At 41.7% G+C, this 19550-nt stretch overlaps 1 protein-coding gene across 1 annotated transcript; it reads right to left on the bottom strand.

The window, feature by feature from the left end:
• Positions 1-1706: 1706 nt before the first annotated feature.
• On the bottom strand, positions 1707-12795 carry TAGLN3 (transgelin 3). Its single transcript, XM_017808018.1, has 5 exons — positions 12410-12795; positions 11806-11987; positions 10788-10962; positions 6153-6255; positions 1707-2274 (listed from the first exon to the last, which is right to left on the bottom strand). Exons 2-5 carry the CDS (start codon positions 11983-11985, stop codon positions 2133-2135), a joined length of 600 nt encoding a protein of 199 aa, XP_017663507.1. The 5' UTR covers positions 11986-11987; positions 12410-12795; the 3' UTR covers positions 1707-2132.
• Between the last annotated feature and the right edge of the window lie 6755 nt (positions 12796-19550).

Here is a 19550-nt window from a genome sequence, read left to right as displayed (position 1 = left end):
TGACAGTAGCACAGTGGAAGAGCCAAGATGCCCTGGCAGGTATAAGAGGAGGTACTAGTGTGGACAGGACCTTTTCAGTGGCAGCTACTACAGATCCACTAAGCTCCAACCAGGTAATGTGACCTTCACATCCCTCCTTGCTCTGCTCTGCAGTGCTTGGCCGAAGTGGGGAGATGCTCTTCCTCCTGACAGGGATGATAGAGCTTCCTATGAGCTGGGGTTCAGTTTACTCAGTGGTAGAAACTTTTGAAGCTACATCAACATGTGTGTCACTGGCCCCAGGGCTACTTAGTAAACAATTAGCTGCCACCATGTGTCACTGGGTTTAAAGCCAGACAGAAGTCACTCCTACCTATGTATGTAGGCACTCAGAGAGCTGTCAGAACAGATTACTCTTCATTTGTTACCGGACTAGATGTTACATTTTCAGGCCTTCTTGGAAGCCTGTCATGAATTGAAAAGGAAAAAAAAAAAAGAGCCCACAGAGTTCAATTATCATGTTTCCCTTCCCACTTGCCTGTGGGGAAAAAGTGATTTGGTTTTGCGAGTGAAGACAGCAGAGACAGTTAACAGCAAGAAAACCCTGCAGAGAAAATTGCATGAATGCCTCAAGTGTATGTGCCACACAGCCCCAAGGCAACCTGAGCTGACCAGCAAATCAAGTGTGCAGAGTTAGCTCTGGTGTGCTCCTGTGGCCAGATGACTGTGGCTGTGAGTTCTATTGACACTCCAGCAAACTGCCCCCAAATGAACCACCGGCCACATTTACAGATTGTTTGAGTTTGAACTCCTGGCATTTTTCCGGTCAGAATTGTTTTGGTACTTTTGTTCTATTTCTTTCCTTGCATTTAAGACACACCTTGCTTTGTGTGTTGTTTGATATAGTATCAACTATCAGAAGATGAAGCCCGTTCTCACCTCTGACTGACAGACTGTTCTTTCACAGTGAAGAATTCCCCAAGTTTGGGAGACTTGTCTGCTGCAAGCTGTACTGAGTCTGGCTGGGATGGAGCCTGCAGGGTGCTGTGCTTTGGACTGGTGACTAAAGCAGTTAATTACACACCAGTGCGGTGGCTACTGCTAAACAGTGCCTGAACAGTGCCAAGGTCTTCTCTCTTTCTCATTCTGCTCCCACAGCTGGGGTTGGGCAAGAAGTTGGGAGGGGACACAGATGGGACAGCTGACCCCAACTGGCCAAAGGGATATTTCATACATACTTTGTCGGGGTCAGCAACAAAAACTAAAGGAAAAGGAGGAGGAAGGGGACAACTGTAGTAACAAGTAACCATCATGCATACTGAGGCCATGCTTTCCAGAAGTGGCTAAACGTCTGCCTGCCAATGGGAAATAAGTGAATTAATTCCTTATTTTTCTTTGTTTTCATATGCAGCTTTTGCTTTCCCTATTAAATGGATTTTGGCTTGATCCACAAGTTTGCTAGTTAAATTGGGTGGGACTACATGAATCAGACTCAATGGATAATAAATCTTTTCTTCTTTTTAGGAAAATTCATTGGATGTGCCTTTAGAGAAACACTAAATTGAACCTGTAACAACACTGTAAAACACTACAGCAAAGAGTCACTCGAACAGGGCTCTGGGTTAGAGATGGGATAGATTGACCATTGAAAATACCTAAATCCTCTGCACTGTACCATGTGGTCATTGGTTTTACTTGCTTTTACCTCTAAATAATGAGTCTAAGAGGTGTCTTTAATTTGTCTTTATTCTTAGGTCAAACAATATCATCACTGAATTGAAGAACGAGGTTACTGGTTGAAATACAAGTGCAGTGTGAGACAAATATGGAAGATAACACTTTGCAAATAAATTAATACAGAATAATTGTCTTTGCATAGTTCAGAAGTGAAAAGTAGGAGGCAGCAGTGCGCACGTGCTGTGAACTGATACACACCACCACAAAAACCCAAGTTCATAGATGAACTCTTGCAGCTGCAAAGAAAACAAACCAAACCAAAAATACCCCAAACCTTAGAGAGCACTAACTATTAAAAACCAGGCAGAAAAGGAACTAATGAGATTTTTTTGTTGTGTTTTTTTGTTTTGTTTTGTTTTTTTTTCTTAACAGACCATGCTGCAGAAAGAGTGTTTTCTCCACAGACAGAGATGTTTTTAGATAATCTGCCTTGGCATTCCATAGCCTGTCATACCCGACTGTGATGCTCCTTTGTTGCTGCCCATCTGAAGGCCTATTACGTTCTGTCCCTGACGAAGCTGCTCTTCTGAAAATCCTCGTCGATTTTGCTGTGCTTTCCTGTCCAGATACACACAAAAAAAGTAACATACATGCCATCATTCTCCATATGCTCAGAGGACCACAAAAAGCAATCCGAAATTGGCTTATGTCCCTTGTAATGTCATTTGCATCATCCCATGTGCTGGACAATACTGGCTGGGCTCATTGCTGCAGTTAGAAGTAATGCTCTAGTCAAGCCTCAGACTTTCACTGTACCACTTATTCCAGAAGCCTGAGGGACTTCCCTAGCAGCTATGACAGGTAAAATATTTATGTAGTGCTGTATATAACACACAAAATAGGATTAATTTGTGTTAAACCCTATAGCTCTTAACAGTTGTAGTCCATGGGATCTGATCAATGAGACACTTACCTGTGCTATACTACAAGCTGATGCCCATCTAGAGTAACAGTACAAATTGGTATAATTTAACTCAGTGGAGTAAATAAGATCTGAATGTCCCCAGAGCAACAACAGGTTGGTGAAGGGACCTGCTCGTTTTTGCGGAGTAGACGGTGGTTGCCCACAGGACAGAACAACCGTTCTGTTTCCATTTCCAAATCTCTCACCTCTAAGCAACAGACTTTACATCTGTGTCTTAACTGTATGACAGTCCTTTAAATTCTGTCAAGACGTGCTGACCACTTCTGCTCAGTGTCCTAGGTCTCAAAAGCCCTTTAGATTAATGAACCTTTGATGGAATGTAAAAGGAGCCTTTATCTCCTTGAAAATAGCATTGAGGGCCATACTGATAAAGAAGAAACACAGAAGTTTGCGCTCTGTTGCCCTGCAAGAAACTGTACGGCTTGGATTAATCTTTCATTTTAACGAGGTGGAGAAAACAGGCAATTTACAAGGGAGAAAGATCAGTTTCTTCCTATCAAACGAGTCATATGAATCAGCAGAACTCCAGACTGAGGGAGGCTTTCCATCTACCACACCCTACTCCCACCCAGGTACAATGTTTTTCCTTGCTGTGTCTGCTTACCCTGGGATCGGGTTACGCTGCAATACGGCATCGAGTTACAGTTCCCCTTTTCTCCCCACCCCACCACTAGATGAGAATGCTAGATTAGGTACCTGCTGTGATTGAAAACCATCAACATGATCCTCTCCGTGAGGGTCAGATCCTGTCCTGTGCTGAGAACCCTGGTTCAAGTCCAGAAAAGCACTTTCACTCTTTGCTAGGCTCAGGATGTTCAGGACATTGCAGGAGAAGAACCCACATCCACATGAAAGCCCAGCAAAGCAGAAAGGTGAAAAAGATCCACAGGAAACCAGTACTGACCTCTCATTTTTTAGAATGGGTCTTCAGTGGTAATGTATTGATTAGTAAGAGGGCTTATAGAGGCCTGTCACAGGCTCTCAGATTCCACACCTCCCACCAGAAAGCACAAGCACACTGTTTTGGAGGGAGGCACACAGAACTGTGGGTGCCTCAGAAAGCAGCCCCTCTCACTGCTGCTTAATGTCTTTTCCAGAATACTTACACTGGTGTGGAACTACTGCCAGGATCTCCACAAGAGGATGTTTTTAGAACTACTCCTATTACCTAATTGAATCTCGGGTTCACTGTGTCTGCCTCGACTTTAATTAAAAAAACAGGAAAGCATTTTTTTTCTCTTTCCTCCTAGGATTTTCAGCTGTGTGGATGAGTACTTCCACAGAAAGTCTAAAAGTAACTGAGGAGGAAAAAAAAATGAGAACTGCAAAAAAGAAATAAAAAAGAGACTAGCTGGAAGCCTGGGTATGCTAATAAAAGTTGATTATATATACAGTTCGGATTATACAGAGTTATTTTTACCATCATAAGCACCCCATTTAGTATATGATGGTCTTACAGATAGCAACGTGTACACAATTTGGTTTTAGGTGGGTGGAAAAGGCCTTAACTGAGACTGTAGAAAAAAAGGTGAGGGCAAGTCTACTCCCTCTCAATGTCTCACACTATGTCAAGTTCTTTTTGGCTTGCCTGCCATCACCTGGCATCACTCTTACCTCAAACTGATCTGTTAACTTTTTGTGCCAACTTTACACCAGTGCTCGTGGTTGGCAAACCACCGGATAACAAACAGCCATGGATCCATGAACCTTGGTGGGGCATGCAAGGAAGAAGGAATCAGGCCTGGTGGTACCACATATGTGAGACACTGGCAATGGAAAGTTAAATGGCTTAGCTCAAGTATGGCATTATCCTAATCACTGTAGATCCCTGCACGGGTACTCTTACACCATTTAATATTGGTCTCTCGATTTCACTAAAGGCGATTAAGAATCAGCCTGAAAGCCCTGAATTATGAGTCACACTGTGTGGCAGCAAGGGGGCTTGGTCTGCCTGAAGGGATGGGTAAGCTACTCAGAAAACAACTTCTGATCTGCAACATATTGTAACGCCAGCTTTCCTTAAATTAGTGCCTATAAAAGGGTATTTCAGGGGCTGCAACAGATATGGATTGGCTATCCAAGCAGTACGGGCTGGGCAGCCAGCTAGAGGAAAAGGGAGGTGATCACCTCTTCATCTATGCCAATGAAAACTGCTCCCACCCACAATTAAGAGTCCAGATGAAAATTAATTTTTCCGTGAAGGACTTTGTTTTAGTTACATAAAACAAATAAGCCTGTCTGGGCCATAGTGATTTCATGTCTGGTTTATATTAAAGCATGTAACTGGATTTGAAATCAATTTTAAACCCAATTATATTCCATAAATATAAATCTATTCGTGCACTGCATTAAGTTAATGTAACCTGATTTCATATAAACAATGCATAGGAGTTTGCATTTATTCGCCTAAAATTCAAGTCTCCCTTACACTCAGTTTAACCAGCTCAAGGTTGAAGACACACAAACTGAAGTTTGCTTTGTTTTTGCTGAGCCTCTCCTAGACATCAGAAGATTCAAGGGAAGAAAAGAAATGCAGTCAGCATTCTTTTTGCTAACAAGCCTCAGACATTTCCATGTAAGAAATACTCTTGGATGGCAGAATCTCATGTCAATAATATGCCTGTGGGGCAGGAGGGCTACCTGTGGGAGGATTTCCTTTTCTTCCTGTCCCTGCTTCTCAGCTTGCCTAGCCAAAACAAGAGGAGGTTCAGAACAACTAAACAGCTTTGCCAAGACAGAGATTTCTTCACAGATAAAAGGTGCTCCCCAAGAGAAAAGAAGACTAGGAAATGATACAATTTTTGGTTTGATGAAAAAGGGAAAAAGGCTTCATGCCTTGTCTCTGCTTGGTAAAGGGCTCACTATATGGGGGTTTCCAGACATCCATAACAGCCTTCATTAGTATTTCTCTCTGCTATCTGATGTGAGGCAAAAGTGTACACTTTTGCTGCCAGCTACTCTTAGGACACACATATCTATATGGCTGCTGCCGTTTTCATTCCCTTGGATTCATATATGGATATTGAGGATTAGCTGAATCTTCTGAATAGATGAATGTCATCAAAACTGGTGGCTAAATTTGCTAAGTATCGTTGCTTTCCTTCTAGGGAACGAGAATCGGGGATAAAGTCTGTGAACAAGAAAATTATGCATCTTCTTCAATGATCACTGCAGGCACCTCAAGCAGTAAGATGGATATGCTACAAAGAGAAGAAGCTGCAGTACACAGTTCCCATGGGCCTCCTCCCCAAGCAGTCCTGGTGTAACTTTAGGCCAACAAGATAGGGTAGGACATACAGCTAGAATGCTGGGAGCCAGTGAAGGGTAGAAAATATTGCTGCCTGGGCCTTTGATTCCCTTCTCTAGACTCCAGAGAGAAAAATCTCTCCATTACAAGGAAACTTTGGGGAGATTCATCCTTTCCTTTCCCAATAAATTTCCTTTAATTCTAAAGGCACACAATATTACCAGCTTTCCAGGGAAGACAGCTCTGAGCAGCTCTGGACTTTACCTGTGAAACCAGGATGGATCTCCTTTGTAGCAGCCGTCATCCTTGGTGACTGCCAAACTGCCTAGAGCCATTAAGGTTCTCTGCACTGCTGCCATGTCCTTCCCTAGAAAGCCAGACAGTGAAGTTAATATATGTCTTTGCACAATAAATAGCTTGGCACACCGATAAATAGTTTTATCTAATGTATTAACTAACTCCCTCAGCTCCCCTGAAGAAGTGCATTAATAGCATTATAAATGCTATTTAACTATTGCTAAAATGGAGGTGCTGGCATGCAAGAGCTTATTAAAATGTCAACAAAGGGATAGCGTTAAAGTGAAACTTAATTATTCAGACACTTCAAGGTTTCCTGGCCTTTGGTTATTTTAATGCCTCCTGCTGTACCATTTAAAGGCTATATAATCCTTTTGGTAAAATTTTCTCCTAAGAAGAGATTACTTTGGTGTACAAATAACGGTAATATACTCAGTAAAACGTCTGAAGGAGAACAGTGTATCAAATAACAGTGCTGTGTCTCATTTTGTTCAGAGTAAAGTTGATCCCTGTGCTAACAAAGCTCACAGCAGTCTTGGTGAGCTCCTGTGCAGATAACTTTTATCAGTTCTTCCCAATTTAACCATCAAACCACCCTTATCCTTCCTACTGGCTTCAATTTTCTGCACTTTCATACTTTCAGTTTCTGCCATCCAGTCCACTATTCTTCCCCTTTCTCCCTATGCTATCTTACTTCATTCCTCAGTTCAAAAAGTCATGGCTCATCTCATTTTTAGCCAAATAAAAATTATAGAACTCATTGCCCAATCCAGATTTGCTAACTTTTGGAAAACTTTCTAGCAAAATTGAGTTTGCAGCAGGTATTTCCAGTTGTGTGAGGTGGTAAGTTGTTGGAAATCCACCTGCTGCTTCTAACTTCTTCTGAAATTCTTTCATAAGTGTTTCTATGACTCCTCTCCCCTTCTTTCCATTCCAGTTCTCCCTCTTTCCTAAAGTAATGTATCTAGTTAACAGATCTGATTATGGTTCTTCACGTGTGAAAGCAAGTAATTCATAAAAACATGAGATACCAGAGAGATGATGATAATAGACCTCAGAAATACCTCCAGTGGTCCAGTATCAAGGAATATCACTGTACACCAGCTGGAGTGTAGAGGGAAGCGAGCACTGCACTGTCTGTGTTTATGCTGAGCATCACTCTGATTATAGGCAGATTCAGTGTGGGGCTTTGGTTCGTACAAACCTAAATGCCTAACACTGTGGCTGAGGTGAGGAAGACACGCCAAGGCTGAAAACACCTATCAGCTTCCAGTTGTGGCATCATTCAGACTACTACAGTCTATCAGAATCCCATCTGCAGAGGACCATTTGCTCAGAAAATAAATTGTCGATCACCCAGAATCCTCCTTTTACTGTTAATGCAAACTGCATCAGGCGAGTCCTTGCGTAAGGAGGGCAGCTGAAGAGCCGACATCCCACACGCGCACGTACACGGGCGCGCACCGAGGAGAGCGAGGCAGAGACACTCAGAGCTCCCCGAAGCAGCAGATGTACCATATGCTGCAACAGATGCCACATACAACGTCCTTGGGATGCCTCCCATATAACAAGGAGTGCAGTGACTGACTGGGATGAAAAGGGATGTGAAGAAAGATTTAAAAGTGAATCAGCTGAATAGTGACGGCAAGTGAAGAAGAAAGAAAAAGAAACAAAAGACAGGCAGTGAAACATGATGATCAGCCTCGCAGAGCCATCTGGCAGCCCCCCCACGCTCTGCGCTCAGCTCTGCTTTATTTGTCACTGACGAATCGGAGATGCTGCAGGGGAAAAAGAGTGAGTGGGAGCTGAACAACACGTGACAAAACAAAGCCACGGCCATGGCTCTGCTCTGCAGAGACTCCTTGCTGCATATGAGGGGTGCTGTGAGTGAGGAAAGACCCAAAATCCAAACGGTCTTGCGTCACTTGACCTCTTCTAGCAAATGTTACAAGGGGCTCGATGGTCACTGTAAAAAAACCACTGTGAAAGATTTTAAATTTCCAGTGAAAAAGTCACCTAATGCTGCAGCCACCTGACAGAAAGGATCATACATGTTCTCTGAAGCCAGACTTGACTCTGGCATTGCAGTAAATTGTAGTAAGTGCCTTCCCTCAGCTCCAGTACTTGTTTATTGGCAGCCACATGGGCTGCCCACCTGGCCCACAGCTTCGGCTCCCTGAATCGTGCTGCAGGGACCCACGCTGATGGCACGCCTGCATCTTCAGTGTCCTCTGCAGTGTGCTTGGAATAGCACAGCCTCCAAGAGGAACTTGGCACTGCCAGTGCAAGGAGGAAGGGGCCTCTGCTCATGTCTTATGCCTTTCTCTTTGGCGGAAACCTCTCTGGAAGGGCCTCTTCTACAAGTCCAGAAAGGGGAAGGTTCAAGCACAAAGATGGAGAACTGCTCTGCCTAGTATTCCTGAAATGCTTTTTTGCAAAGGTTGAACAAATACCCAGAGGTGCAGCTGCCTCTTGCCTGCCTGGAAATATACCAAGGAGGTATCTGCACAATGCATTTATGTAAGAAAAGGCCAAAAGAGAGGTGATACTTCCCCAGATCAAGAAGTCTCAGAGATGAAGACAAATGCACCAGATGGACTCAGTGAGTTTGAAACAGCCAACAGCAAATTGTGTCCTAAAACATTTTCATTAATCATTGCTAAGAATTTCAAAGCAGAAGCTCCCAGAAAACAATTAGTGCAAGGGAAAAGCTGTTTTTCACTCACACCCTTTTCTTTCACTATAAACATTGACATCTCTCTTTCTAAAGAGGTTATGGTGTGAGGAGTAGGAGTGCTGCAATTATGAAATAGCGAAAAAGAGACTGTCCTTTCTGTCCAGCTGATGCATCCAGGTTCAGACGATTCATCCCTGAAGAAGGACAGATGCTACAGGTCAGAGTTACAGTTAGACACAAAAAGCTTGCAGTGACTCACTGCTGGAGAGACATACTGTTTCATCTCAGCACTGAAATGAGCAGCAGGAAGAATGAAAAGGGAGTGGGAAAGTGAGGAGACAGATTAGCTTTGGGAAGTCTTAAAATAACAGTGAAGAAATGTCTTATATGTTTCCCTCCTAGGTTGCAAGTTGTGTTTTGACTTGCTGTCCTCTGGAAGTTACTACCTTTTTTCCTCACATCTGTTGAGAAAAGGTGATGAGTTAAAGAGAGAAATTAGGAGACAGCCACCATCATTAGGAACTTTTTGTCTTCAAAGCAAGTCCTTTTCCTGGTAAGGATCAAAGTACTGTATTTTCATTTGCATGGTGTGAAGCCATTGTAAGTTGCAAAAGACTGCAAAGAACATCTGAAATGAGCCATTATCATCCTTTACAAGATAGATGGAGCTTCTCTGTCAACAGCCTGCTAGGCTGAGGGGTGGGAAGGTGCTAGGTCAGGGAAGTGAAAATCTCTTCATTTAAGACATTTAAAGGTAGATTGGATGAAACAGTAAAGACTGAACTGGAAGAAACAATCCTGCCCTTGGCCCCCAGATGTATGGTTTTGTCTAGCAAATTTGGCACTCTGAGACCATTACATATCCCAGTAACTCCAGCCTCCAGCTGTCAATATATCCTTTCCCTCTAACCCATTCACAGTGAGCTCCCTAGTATTTCATTCCTCCAGCTGTCCTTCATAGGAGTGATCTCTTCCACATATCCCGACTGCCTGTGAAAACAAACCCCACTTTTTTCTCTCAGTGTGTGCTCCTACACAAACTATGCTGACCAGCGTTCCCAGTGGATTGTTTTCCTCTTTCCAGTGTTTCATTCTCAAGGCAGATTTTTGACCCTTTCAAATGTGCCTTTCACTACCCTGCAGCTGTCCTTGCTCTGAGCCCTCATCCAAAGCATTGCATCACCTTGTCCAGAGAGATGCAGGATATACAGTGTACTTGGTTAAAGCACCATGAAGGGATGCATCAACACCACAGAAGTGGGCAAAGCCAGCCACATGAACGTACAAATGACTCAGCTCTTCAGCAACTAGAACAAGCAGTTTCCATTTCGAACATGGGATGGAGACAGCCTTCACCTGGCTTACTGCAAAATCACAAGAGCACCCTGAATTTTTTTGCTGTTGCCATAGTGACCTCTCTTAAAAGACTCTCCTTAGAGAGAGAAGCTCAGCTAACATGGTATTAAGCAGTGAGTTTTGCTTCTCACTAATTATAAATGAGGCCTTATAAGCTTCACAGAGACATACACGCTCCTGGGAATGCATTTTATAGCTCCAATTAAAGCTTTGCTTGTAATTTGAACACTGCAATAAAATCTTGTCATCAGAAAATCAGAGGTTTCCATATTTGTTATTAGAAGCTATTTACTTCGAAATAATTAGCACAGAGAACAGTTGTTTTATCAGGTCTGTGGATTTCGATCAGAGTGATGGTTTTTGGATAACATATGAGCTTGGAAAGGTTCCGTTATGCCCTCAGGGTAATATAAATCCCTCAGAGGAGATAATGCAGCACGGGAAGAACATGGTAATGAGGTAAGGCAAACAGAAACAAAAGATAATTACATTAGAGAATATGTCTTAGACAAAATGCAGATCAAAGTAAAATGAAGACTGCAAGCTGACTTCCAGTTTATTATTTTTACCTTCCCATAAATCCACTGTCTGAAAAATATCTGTTGTTCTTACTCCGTAGATTTCAGCAGCTTTTAAGAACTGAGATATTTGTTCCATCTGCTTGAAAGCCATTTTTGATTCGGAGATCTTTGTGATGGGCTCATTTCCCTTTGGATGTAAACTGTTTATTAACTTGCATAACAGCTGAGAAATAAAGACAGAAACAAAATTAAAAAAAAGTCACCAACCTAGAAGGCAATTTCTGCACATGAAATGACGCCGCAAAATGTTTTTTGACCTGGCAACTTTCTGTCAGGGACATAATTTCTTCAGATAAAAACAAAGAAGTGAATTGATAATAATCACAGTATATTAGAAAAGCATAAAAGCTTTCATTAACTGAGGCAATAGCCTGACCATATAAATCCTAATCTGCTAGAAACAACAAAGCAATCACTGGTAGAGGTTATATAACAACTGACAGAGAAGAAACCCCATGCCCAAGCCAAAAATAAGCAATGTCAATTGAAATATTGTTAAAGTCACTTTGGCAGAGATTCAATGATTAGCATAGTCTTACAGCCCACTGCAAACAGCAGCATCTGCCTGTTGTTCAATAAACAAATGGAATACAATGTTTTAGCTACAGAATTATTCCCAAGAAGACACAATTACGACACAATTCAATCCTTCAAATTTGCTGTCTCTTCGCCTTTCCTTGTCAACACCGATTATTTCTTAAAGAGAAAAGTATGCATCTGATTTTAAAATGGATCACATTTAACTGTATGAGAAAAGATGCTGAAGGAATGAGTCATAACATGCATGACTCATAAGAATCATAAATATTGTACTGATCCCAGTGCACTAGTAGAATAATTTATCTTTTGAGATTAAGACTCTTGGTTGAAAGGAAATAAATCAGATACTAAGATATATATTTCTGCACCAACCATGAGCTGTGATGAATTTAGCTGGAGGAAGACAGAACATAAGGACACTGTGCATATAAACATATGAAAATGTATAATTGGACAAAACACTTACCGTTCCATCCATCAACCAGGTCTGAAAATGTTGCCTTCCAGGAGGAGGGTGCTCTATGTGTTCTCCACACTGGACAATAATCCAGTTCACCAACCTGGACTCTAATTCCGGGTCATATTTTTGTTCAATCTTTTCCTGAACTTCTCGACTTAAGCCATAGCTTGGTCCTCTGTTAGCCATCTCTGGAAACAAGGTAGAACTTATTTAGTGGGCAGAGTCCTGATCTACAGCTTTGAAGTACGCACCGGAAAACTAAAGAACAACAGAGTGAGCAGCCTGCCCTCAATGTTAGAGAGCTGAACAGATGTTCATGAACGTGGAAAGTAACTGTATGGCACCGGTTATAGCTGTTCCACAGAACAGGGGAGGGATCAACGAGGGAATATCCTTTTCCAAAAGCACAAATCAGCTACAACATTTTTTTTTTAAAGGAAGGGAAAAACAGCAGTGCCCCCTGCCCAACCACAAAAACAGAAGAAAAGCAAAATTTAAAACGGAGTAGGTTTAAAGAGAGGCTTCTGCTATGTTTACAGAGAATACAACAGGGTTCTCAGATCAGTGTTAAAGCTGCCTGCAAATCCAAAAGCACTTTAAAATTGCCTACCTAATACTTGCTGAGAAGAAGAAGGTTGTACATGGGAGCTCAAGCAATCCGATTAAAGATGCAGTCAGTCTTCCTCAGCAGAGATGCAAGGATGGATATCCAGAGATCAGCAAACTGAGAAGCGTTGATGAATTTAGGAGACGAAGGCTGCCACAATGCCCTGCTGCTGCTGCAGCATCGTGGTTTGAAGAACAGTGTATTGATTTGATTTCCCTCACATATGAGGAGGGTCAGAGCAGGGGCGTTGCTAAGAGCCATTAAAGAGGCCTGCCTACTCAGTCACAGCCCGGGGATCCTGTTTATCTCACCCATCTGCAGTCTGTTTTCATGCATCTTTCCTCAGCCTTGCGCTGCTCACCCCACAGGCTCAGATTTACTCCACCTAGTCTGCATCAACCCAAACTGCACCAAGCATCCCACGACAGATAGCTACAAATACAAACAGAGGCATTCTGCTAAATGAAGGTAAACAGAAATTACCACAAATATAATTTATTTTTAATCACAAAGCAGAAGCAAACCCTTTTCCTCCCTGTTCTGCATCCCGATGCTAACAGGCTTAGAATGTGAAAAATAATTTCTCTTCTTCCCTGTTCAAATGCTGATAAAAAGTTTCAACAAGGGGACAACAGGATGAAAAGTCAAGGAAGAGAAGGCAGGTAGCAGAATATTATCACCCTATCATTAGTATATATTAGGCTATCAGATAATGCAATAGTGTCCTGAGAAAATAACTGGAGCCAATAAAAACAAGGGGAAATCACTGAAAAGTAGCAAACCTACTACAAAGCACAAGGATTTTACTTTCTGCTGGTATGAGTCAGCTAAACTCCAGAGATAGCAGAGATGCCCATGTACAGTAGTTTAAATTTTGATTATACCACTGCAGTGGTACAATGTGGAAGGGGAGAAGAGGCACGCTAAGACAAGAGACTTTTCTTGTGGTCTGATTTATAAAGATTTAATCCTATATTAAATAAAATAACTTTGCTTTTTTTCGAATGACACAAGGCTTTGTCAAGTGTCTTTCATTCATGCTGTATTATCCACCCTGGTACAAAATAGTTTCTTTTTGGCAAATGATTCATGTTCAGCTTGATATGCTAGGAGGTTGATTCACAACCAGTTTTGCCAAGAAAAGTCCTCCTGCTGCATTTGGAAAGGAAAACAAAAAACAAAAAGGGGGGGAGAAAGGAATACAGTTCCTTGTATGTCTGTTTCATAATGGTCTCTTCATCCATTACTTTCTCATTTTAAGACCTTAAATTATCAGATTTATACTGCTTCAGATGCTACTGGGCTTGTCAGACTCAAGAGATGAAAAATGTAATAGATGACCGAATTCATTGTTGTCCTCCACAGGCATTTCATTTAGTGCTTTCTCTTTTCTGCACTGGTAGTTTTAAACCCCTATGAAACACTTGGTTACATAACTCAGAGAGTGCTACGTGACAGGGCCACCACTTGAGCACTTTCCACCTCAGTGAACATGCTGTTGAAGGCACAGCAAATACGCAGGAACCAAGGCTTCAAACCCAGCCTGGAGATCAGAGAAGGACCAAGCTGCAGCTGCAACAGTAAGAGGCAGAACATGAATTTGACATCCTTTCCCTTCCAGCAACTGTTAAAGGCTGGGCTTCACACTCTTTGGCCAGTCCCACCAAGAAAAAGCTTTACTTTGCATTTTTAGATCTTTTTGTGTTCTTCTGTTTAGAAGGGAACTACTGAGGTTGCTTCGCTGCTTCTGGTCACACCAGGGTGTTCAGGCTCACTGGCACTAAGATCTCATGAAAGTCACTTACCTTTGCATCAGCCTCTGACTCTGTTTCCTAACTTGGGGGCAGGGATGAGTAATTTAACTCTCCTAAGCTGCAGAGCAGAGGTCTCCCCCTTCACAGCTGTTGGCTATGCAACCTGTTCTCGAGGGACCATTCCATACTGTGAAAGCTGAAAAGCAAGCTTGTCCATCAGTATAAATTTTTAACAAGGCTTTGAAAATCTGGAAAACTCCAGAGGATTGGAAAAACACCAGCCCCTCACCAATATTTCCAAGGCACCACTAAACAAATCATCTGGCCTGCTTCTGTGCCATCAACCCTGGGAAAACCAGTGGAATAATTATTTTTTTTATAAGTGATAGTGTTGATGCAGTTTACTAAAAGCTTGGTAATACATTAGAGTTGGCTACTGCATGACACACTAATTAGGGAACTGTGCTGATTCTGAAACAACAAGACACATTAGAGAATAAACCTGATAACTAGTAGGTACTGTAATATTACTGTGACTGAAAAATCACTAATGATGGTGTATATTTTATTCAGTTTGTACTAGAATATGTTCCCAGGCCTGAACTATTTAATATGTTATTAGAAGACACCAAAAAAAATCCAGGCTCCTAAGAAGATCCCAGCTCATGTGAGCTGTGATGAATAAAACAAAAAAGATAAAAAAAGCCTCCTTGAAAGCAGTCTACCTGCAAGCAGGCAAAAACATGCCTCATTGCAGCTGAAGTCCAGCCATCATAAGAAATGTGCTTTTCAGAGTGCAGCACCCTGTCCTATGATAAAACAGATGCTAAAAAAAATGCAAAGGGTGATGAAGATAAGCAGGTGGGCACAGATGCTGGGTAAGACACTGTGGTTGAGGGGCTTGGCTGAATGAAAGACAGGACGTGCAGCAACAGCAGTGGGAATATTATATCCAGTTCTGACAATCACTCTTCAAAAAAAGTGTTGGAAGAGTGAAGTAAATTCAAATAATTATTCCAGTAACCAAAGGACTGAAAATTAGAGCCTTTACAGTAATCGCCTCAAAAGGATTATCTGTTTAGCTCACCAAAACCAGAAGTTAAGAAAGGGCAAGTACAGGTGCCTACAATACACCTGTCAGACACAGGTATATTAAAGCCTGATGGTTAGAAATGGGCTACGGAAGAAAGGGGAAGGTTTTCAGCTGCAAAAATACTACCATTAGAACACTTCACTTATTGCTTCTGATGGATTTTGTTCTCTCACTTTTCTTGGCAACACAAGACTGGAATTTATGACTAAAAATAGAGTTGAAGCTTGAATAACTGAAGTAGCTTTTCATGCCTGTAAGCACTATGGCTCATCTTCTGCTTTCAGATAATCACAGTATTACCCTATAAATTTAAAAATCTTTTTAAGTCTATAAACAAGTCATGCCAACAACAACAAACCTGACATTAACTAGCTCTCTACCCACGTTTAGATCCAGGGTAACTCAATATCTTTCAGTGTCTTCCAACTGGAACACGGAGGGAAAAGTAAAACTTACCCTAACACAGAGCAACCCTTAATCATTGCTAGATTCACTGTTTGGTGATTCACTCCTCAGAAAGAGCCTTGTATTTCAACCATTCCAAAGCACTATCTTACAAGGTATGCTGGGTCAATCTCCATCAGACAAAGCCATCCAGCAATTACAATAGCTGGGAAGTCCAGGCTTCATTTTCCTGGTGTGCCACTGTGAAATAATGGACCTTTCATAACTAAGTTAAAAAACAAATAAGCAAACAAAACAAAACAAAACAAAACAAACCAGGAAGTTTCCCAACACTTTAAGTTTACAGAACCTCCCTTCACAAGAAAACTTCTGAAGAAGTTTCTGCTCAAAGATCCTCCTTGAGAATAGAGATGAACATCTATGTGTGATGTCATGTTTTCTAGAGTTGCAGAGGATGCTCAGGTCCAATACAAGCTCGGTGAAAGTACAGGGCCTTTTTCAGGGAGTTGCAAGGCAGGAAAGTCCTCTGCAGACCCTTGGTTTTATTCACAGCCTTGCTTTTTCATAAGATACCTGGAGATGTTCTACACAAGAGAACTACTCAGACTAGGGGGAAAAAGTAGCTACTGGAATATTGCCATCTTATTAACTGTGCAAAAACAAGTGCCAGAGATATCAGAATCAGGGAGCAACATTAATTTTAAAAATTCTAACTTCCCCATTACTTTGAAATCTACAATCTAGAGAACTTCAAAGACTAAAAGCACTAACCTAAGCAAGCATCTTCCCTTTCACCTGCAAAAAGGTTCCTTTGCCAGCTCTGAAGATGTTAATCCCCAAGCCAGTACATAGTTTGAACACCTCCAATTTGTGATTAAAAGAAAAGTAATTCAGGAAGGAAGGACCTTCCTATTTGTGTGACTTAACAGAATGCACTAACACTGCAACCTACGGAACAAGGCAGCTCCCAAGGCTGCCATGACCGGAAGTGTTTCTGGAATTTGTAAGTCACTGCCCACCTTCCATGCAGCTTGCCAGCTTAGCACTGGAAACCAATTCCTGTGGATATAATTGTCACCATTCCCACGATTCAAGGTGATCTTGAAGGTAAATTGTGCATTTTAGTTCTCATGGTCTCTTAAGTCTTGGGCTGGATTGACAGACTCCTGTGAAAGAAAACCAATACATTTCATTACACCAATTGTTCATCTGTCCCCAACAAAAACGGTACCTCCTGAGAACTGCTTTGGTTTGAAAATTATACATTGCAGTACACATTTACCAGTAGAACAGAAAGGAAGTATCATCTTTATTTCTCTGAAACATAGGTCAAAACAGACAATAAGATTTACAAATAAACAAACAAACAAAGATCAGATCCCCTAACTAAATAAAGGCTGCTTCTTATGGTTAGGGATTTAGCTTTGCTGTTAGGAACTTTTTCAAGAGTTACTGCCCTAAGGACTAGCACACACTGGCACATTTTTTGCCAGCAAACTGTATTCAATTAAAACTCAAAAGCGAGGATTCTTGTAAGGATCAGACCCAATCCTAGCCAGCCTTCAGGGATTGCTTTTCCCAGACTAAAGTCTGGGCAGGCCATTTCCATCCCTCCAGTGCCCAGGCGTGCTACTGTTCAGCATACCTTTGCCACAGATATGAGCACCTGCTTCCACCCCGACAGGCAGCAGTGACCTTCTCATGTTGCCATGTGGGAGGCCAGTGGACAACATCGTGCAGATCAGAAGGCCCAAAAAGAACACAGCCTTTCACGTGCTAGCCTGAAAACATTTTAAATATGCATTTTAATTTCAGGACCAAATGGCTGGAAGTTTTAGGAGCTGCCATTTGTTTTTCCTTTCAAATCTGAATGCAGAGCTGCCTGAATCCCCTTGCCAAACACAAATCAAGTGACAGTAGCAGGCTGAGAACATGTCTATTCCTCACCCGTGAGTTACAATTGTAGCACAAGCTACAATTACTGTGTCAGATGGAGGACGCCCCTTTCTCTTTAATGGAATAGGAGCATTGGACCATATAACGTACATATGCAGGACTTGAAAGAGAAATACAAGGTCAAGCCTGCAACCAGACTGCAATAAGTCCTGTAATTTAGATTTATCCATTACAAGGCCAGGGCTGTAAGTAACATGATTGTGTTCTAGGCAAATACGTATTGAAGGGAGATGAGGTCCTACAGTCAGAAAGTCAATCTGAGCTACAGAAACCAACCAACAAGCAGTAAATCTATGAGCAGTGCATTTTCGTCCTTCATCTCTGCCTCTCCTTCCCAACAGTAATCTCTTCCCCTAGAAAACACTTGCCAGGAGCAAAGCACTATGTACAGTGGCATGAAAACCTCATACTTAGCAAGCTGCCTGCTATTTAACATAATGGCTGAGTTCCCTCTGCCTTTCCTGTCCCTGCTGCGCTGGAGAACAAAGGTAGAAGGGTAAGAATGTGCACTGATTTGTGGTATTTCTATATGCATTCCTTATACAGCTGATGAATATTCACCAAGCCTTAGGGAAATTTTACGTTCACACACATCTTAATGAATTAGTTCATCAGCTCAAAGCACAGACTGCTGATCTTAGAGACAGGTGAAACACATAACCCTCTTCTATTTCCAGGGAAGCCTTCAGTTTTAACGTAACTTTTCATGACTTAAAGCAAAAAATCTGACAAGGCAAGGTAGGCCTCTTTATAACAGCACAACTGAGTAACTTAAAAACCAAGGAAGTTGAAATCTCGTTATCTCCCCAGAACACGATTTTCCCTCCCACTTGTGTTGTTGTTTTTTTTTCCTGCCACAGAGGAAAGGATGGGGGCCAAGGAGAAGTGACAAGCACAATCCTAATGTAGAAACTGACCGAGGCAGTGGTTCGGAAAATGTTGTAACTCTGTATTGCAGCACAACCAGAGCATTAAAAACACTTGAGCAGCTGCAGACAAATCACTGGTTCAAAGTCTCTCTCTAAGCACGTTTTCATTTGATATGAAAAGTATGGTACCATAAATCTTTTAGTCCCACTGAATAAAAGCATGTCCAAGAGACCTCATAATCAAAATTAACATAAAAATGAAACAGCAGGAGTTAGTTCTGAGGCCTATGCACCAAGGGTTTTTTTGTGAACACTGAGTTTGCATTTAGTGTTGATGCAAGGGAAAATAGGTTAACTACATGAAATACTTAATATCAATTAAGTAAAAAAATAAACAAAGCCAAACAACAGAGGAGACAAAACAAGTAGAATATTTAACAAGATAAAAATACATGTATCTAAACCCAAGTAAGTACAGCTCAATATAAGCAGAATAAGAGCACTTTTTTATTAGGAAACAAGTTGAATAACCTTGAGAAACTTTCAGCACACCCTGGTTTACTGCAGAGTTCAATCCCAAACACAGGAAAGCCTGCCTCATCGATTTTTTTCCTTTTCAGAAGACAGAAGAGTTTGCTTCACAAGTTAAATCTCAAGCAGTTTGCTTTTGCAACAGATTCAGAAAGAAAATGTTGATAAGGACTAAGGACAGTCAAGGCCAGCTGGTAATGTTTATGGTTCTTTTACATGAAAACTACTACCTACTCCCCTGGTATGCTAATCAAACATCCTGCCTAGCTACAACAGCTTGTTGTTATTTACTCACGAAATGTGAATGATCATAACTCCTCGGCAAAAGTTAATATTATGTAGCTTAAGCTTTACGTAGAAGGCGAATACCTCGAGGTGCTTATTCAAGTGGTATTGTTTGATCAAAATCAACAACACAAGCAGATGAGTTGCTTGATTAGTGTCCAGAGTTCCCTTGTACTGTGACAGCAGTGTCAGCCCTGACATGTCCCCACTACACTCAACCACAAAGGAGCCCAAAAGTAATTTTTCAGACC

This window comes from Lepidothrix coronata, unplaced genomic scaffold, assembly GCF_001604755.1.
Source record: "Lepidothrix coronata isolate B3197 unplaced genomic scaffold, Lepidothrix_coronata-1.0 Scaffold21, whole genome shotgun sequence".
NCBI lineage: Eukaryota > Metazoa > Chordata > Aves > Passeriformes > Pipridae > Lepidothrix > Lepidothrix coronata.
This window is presented reverse-complemented; position numbering and strand designations above follow the sequence as displayed.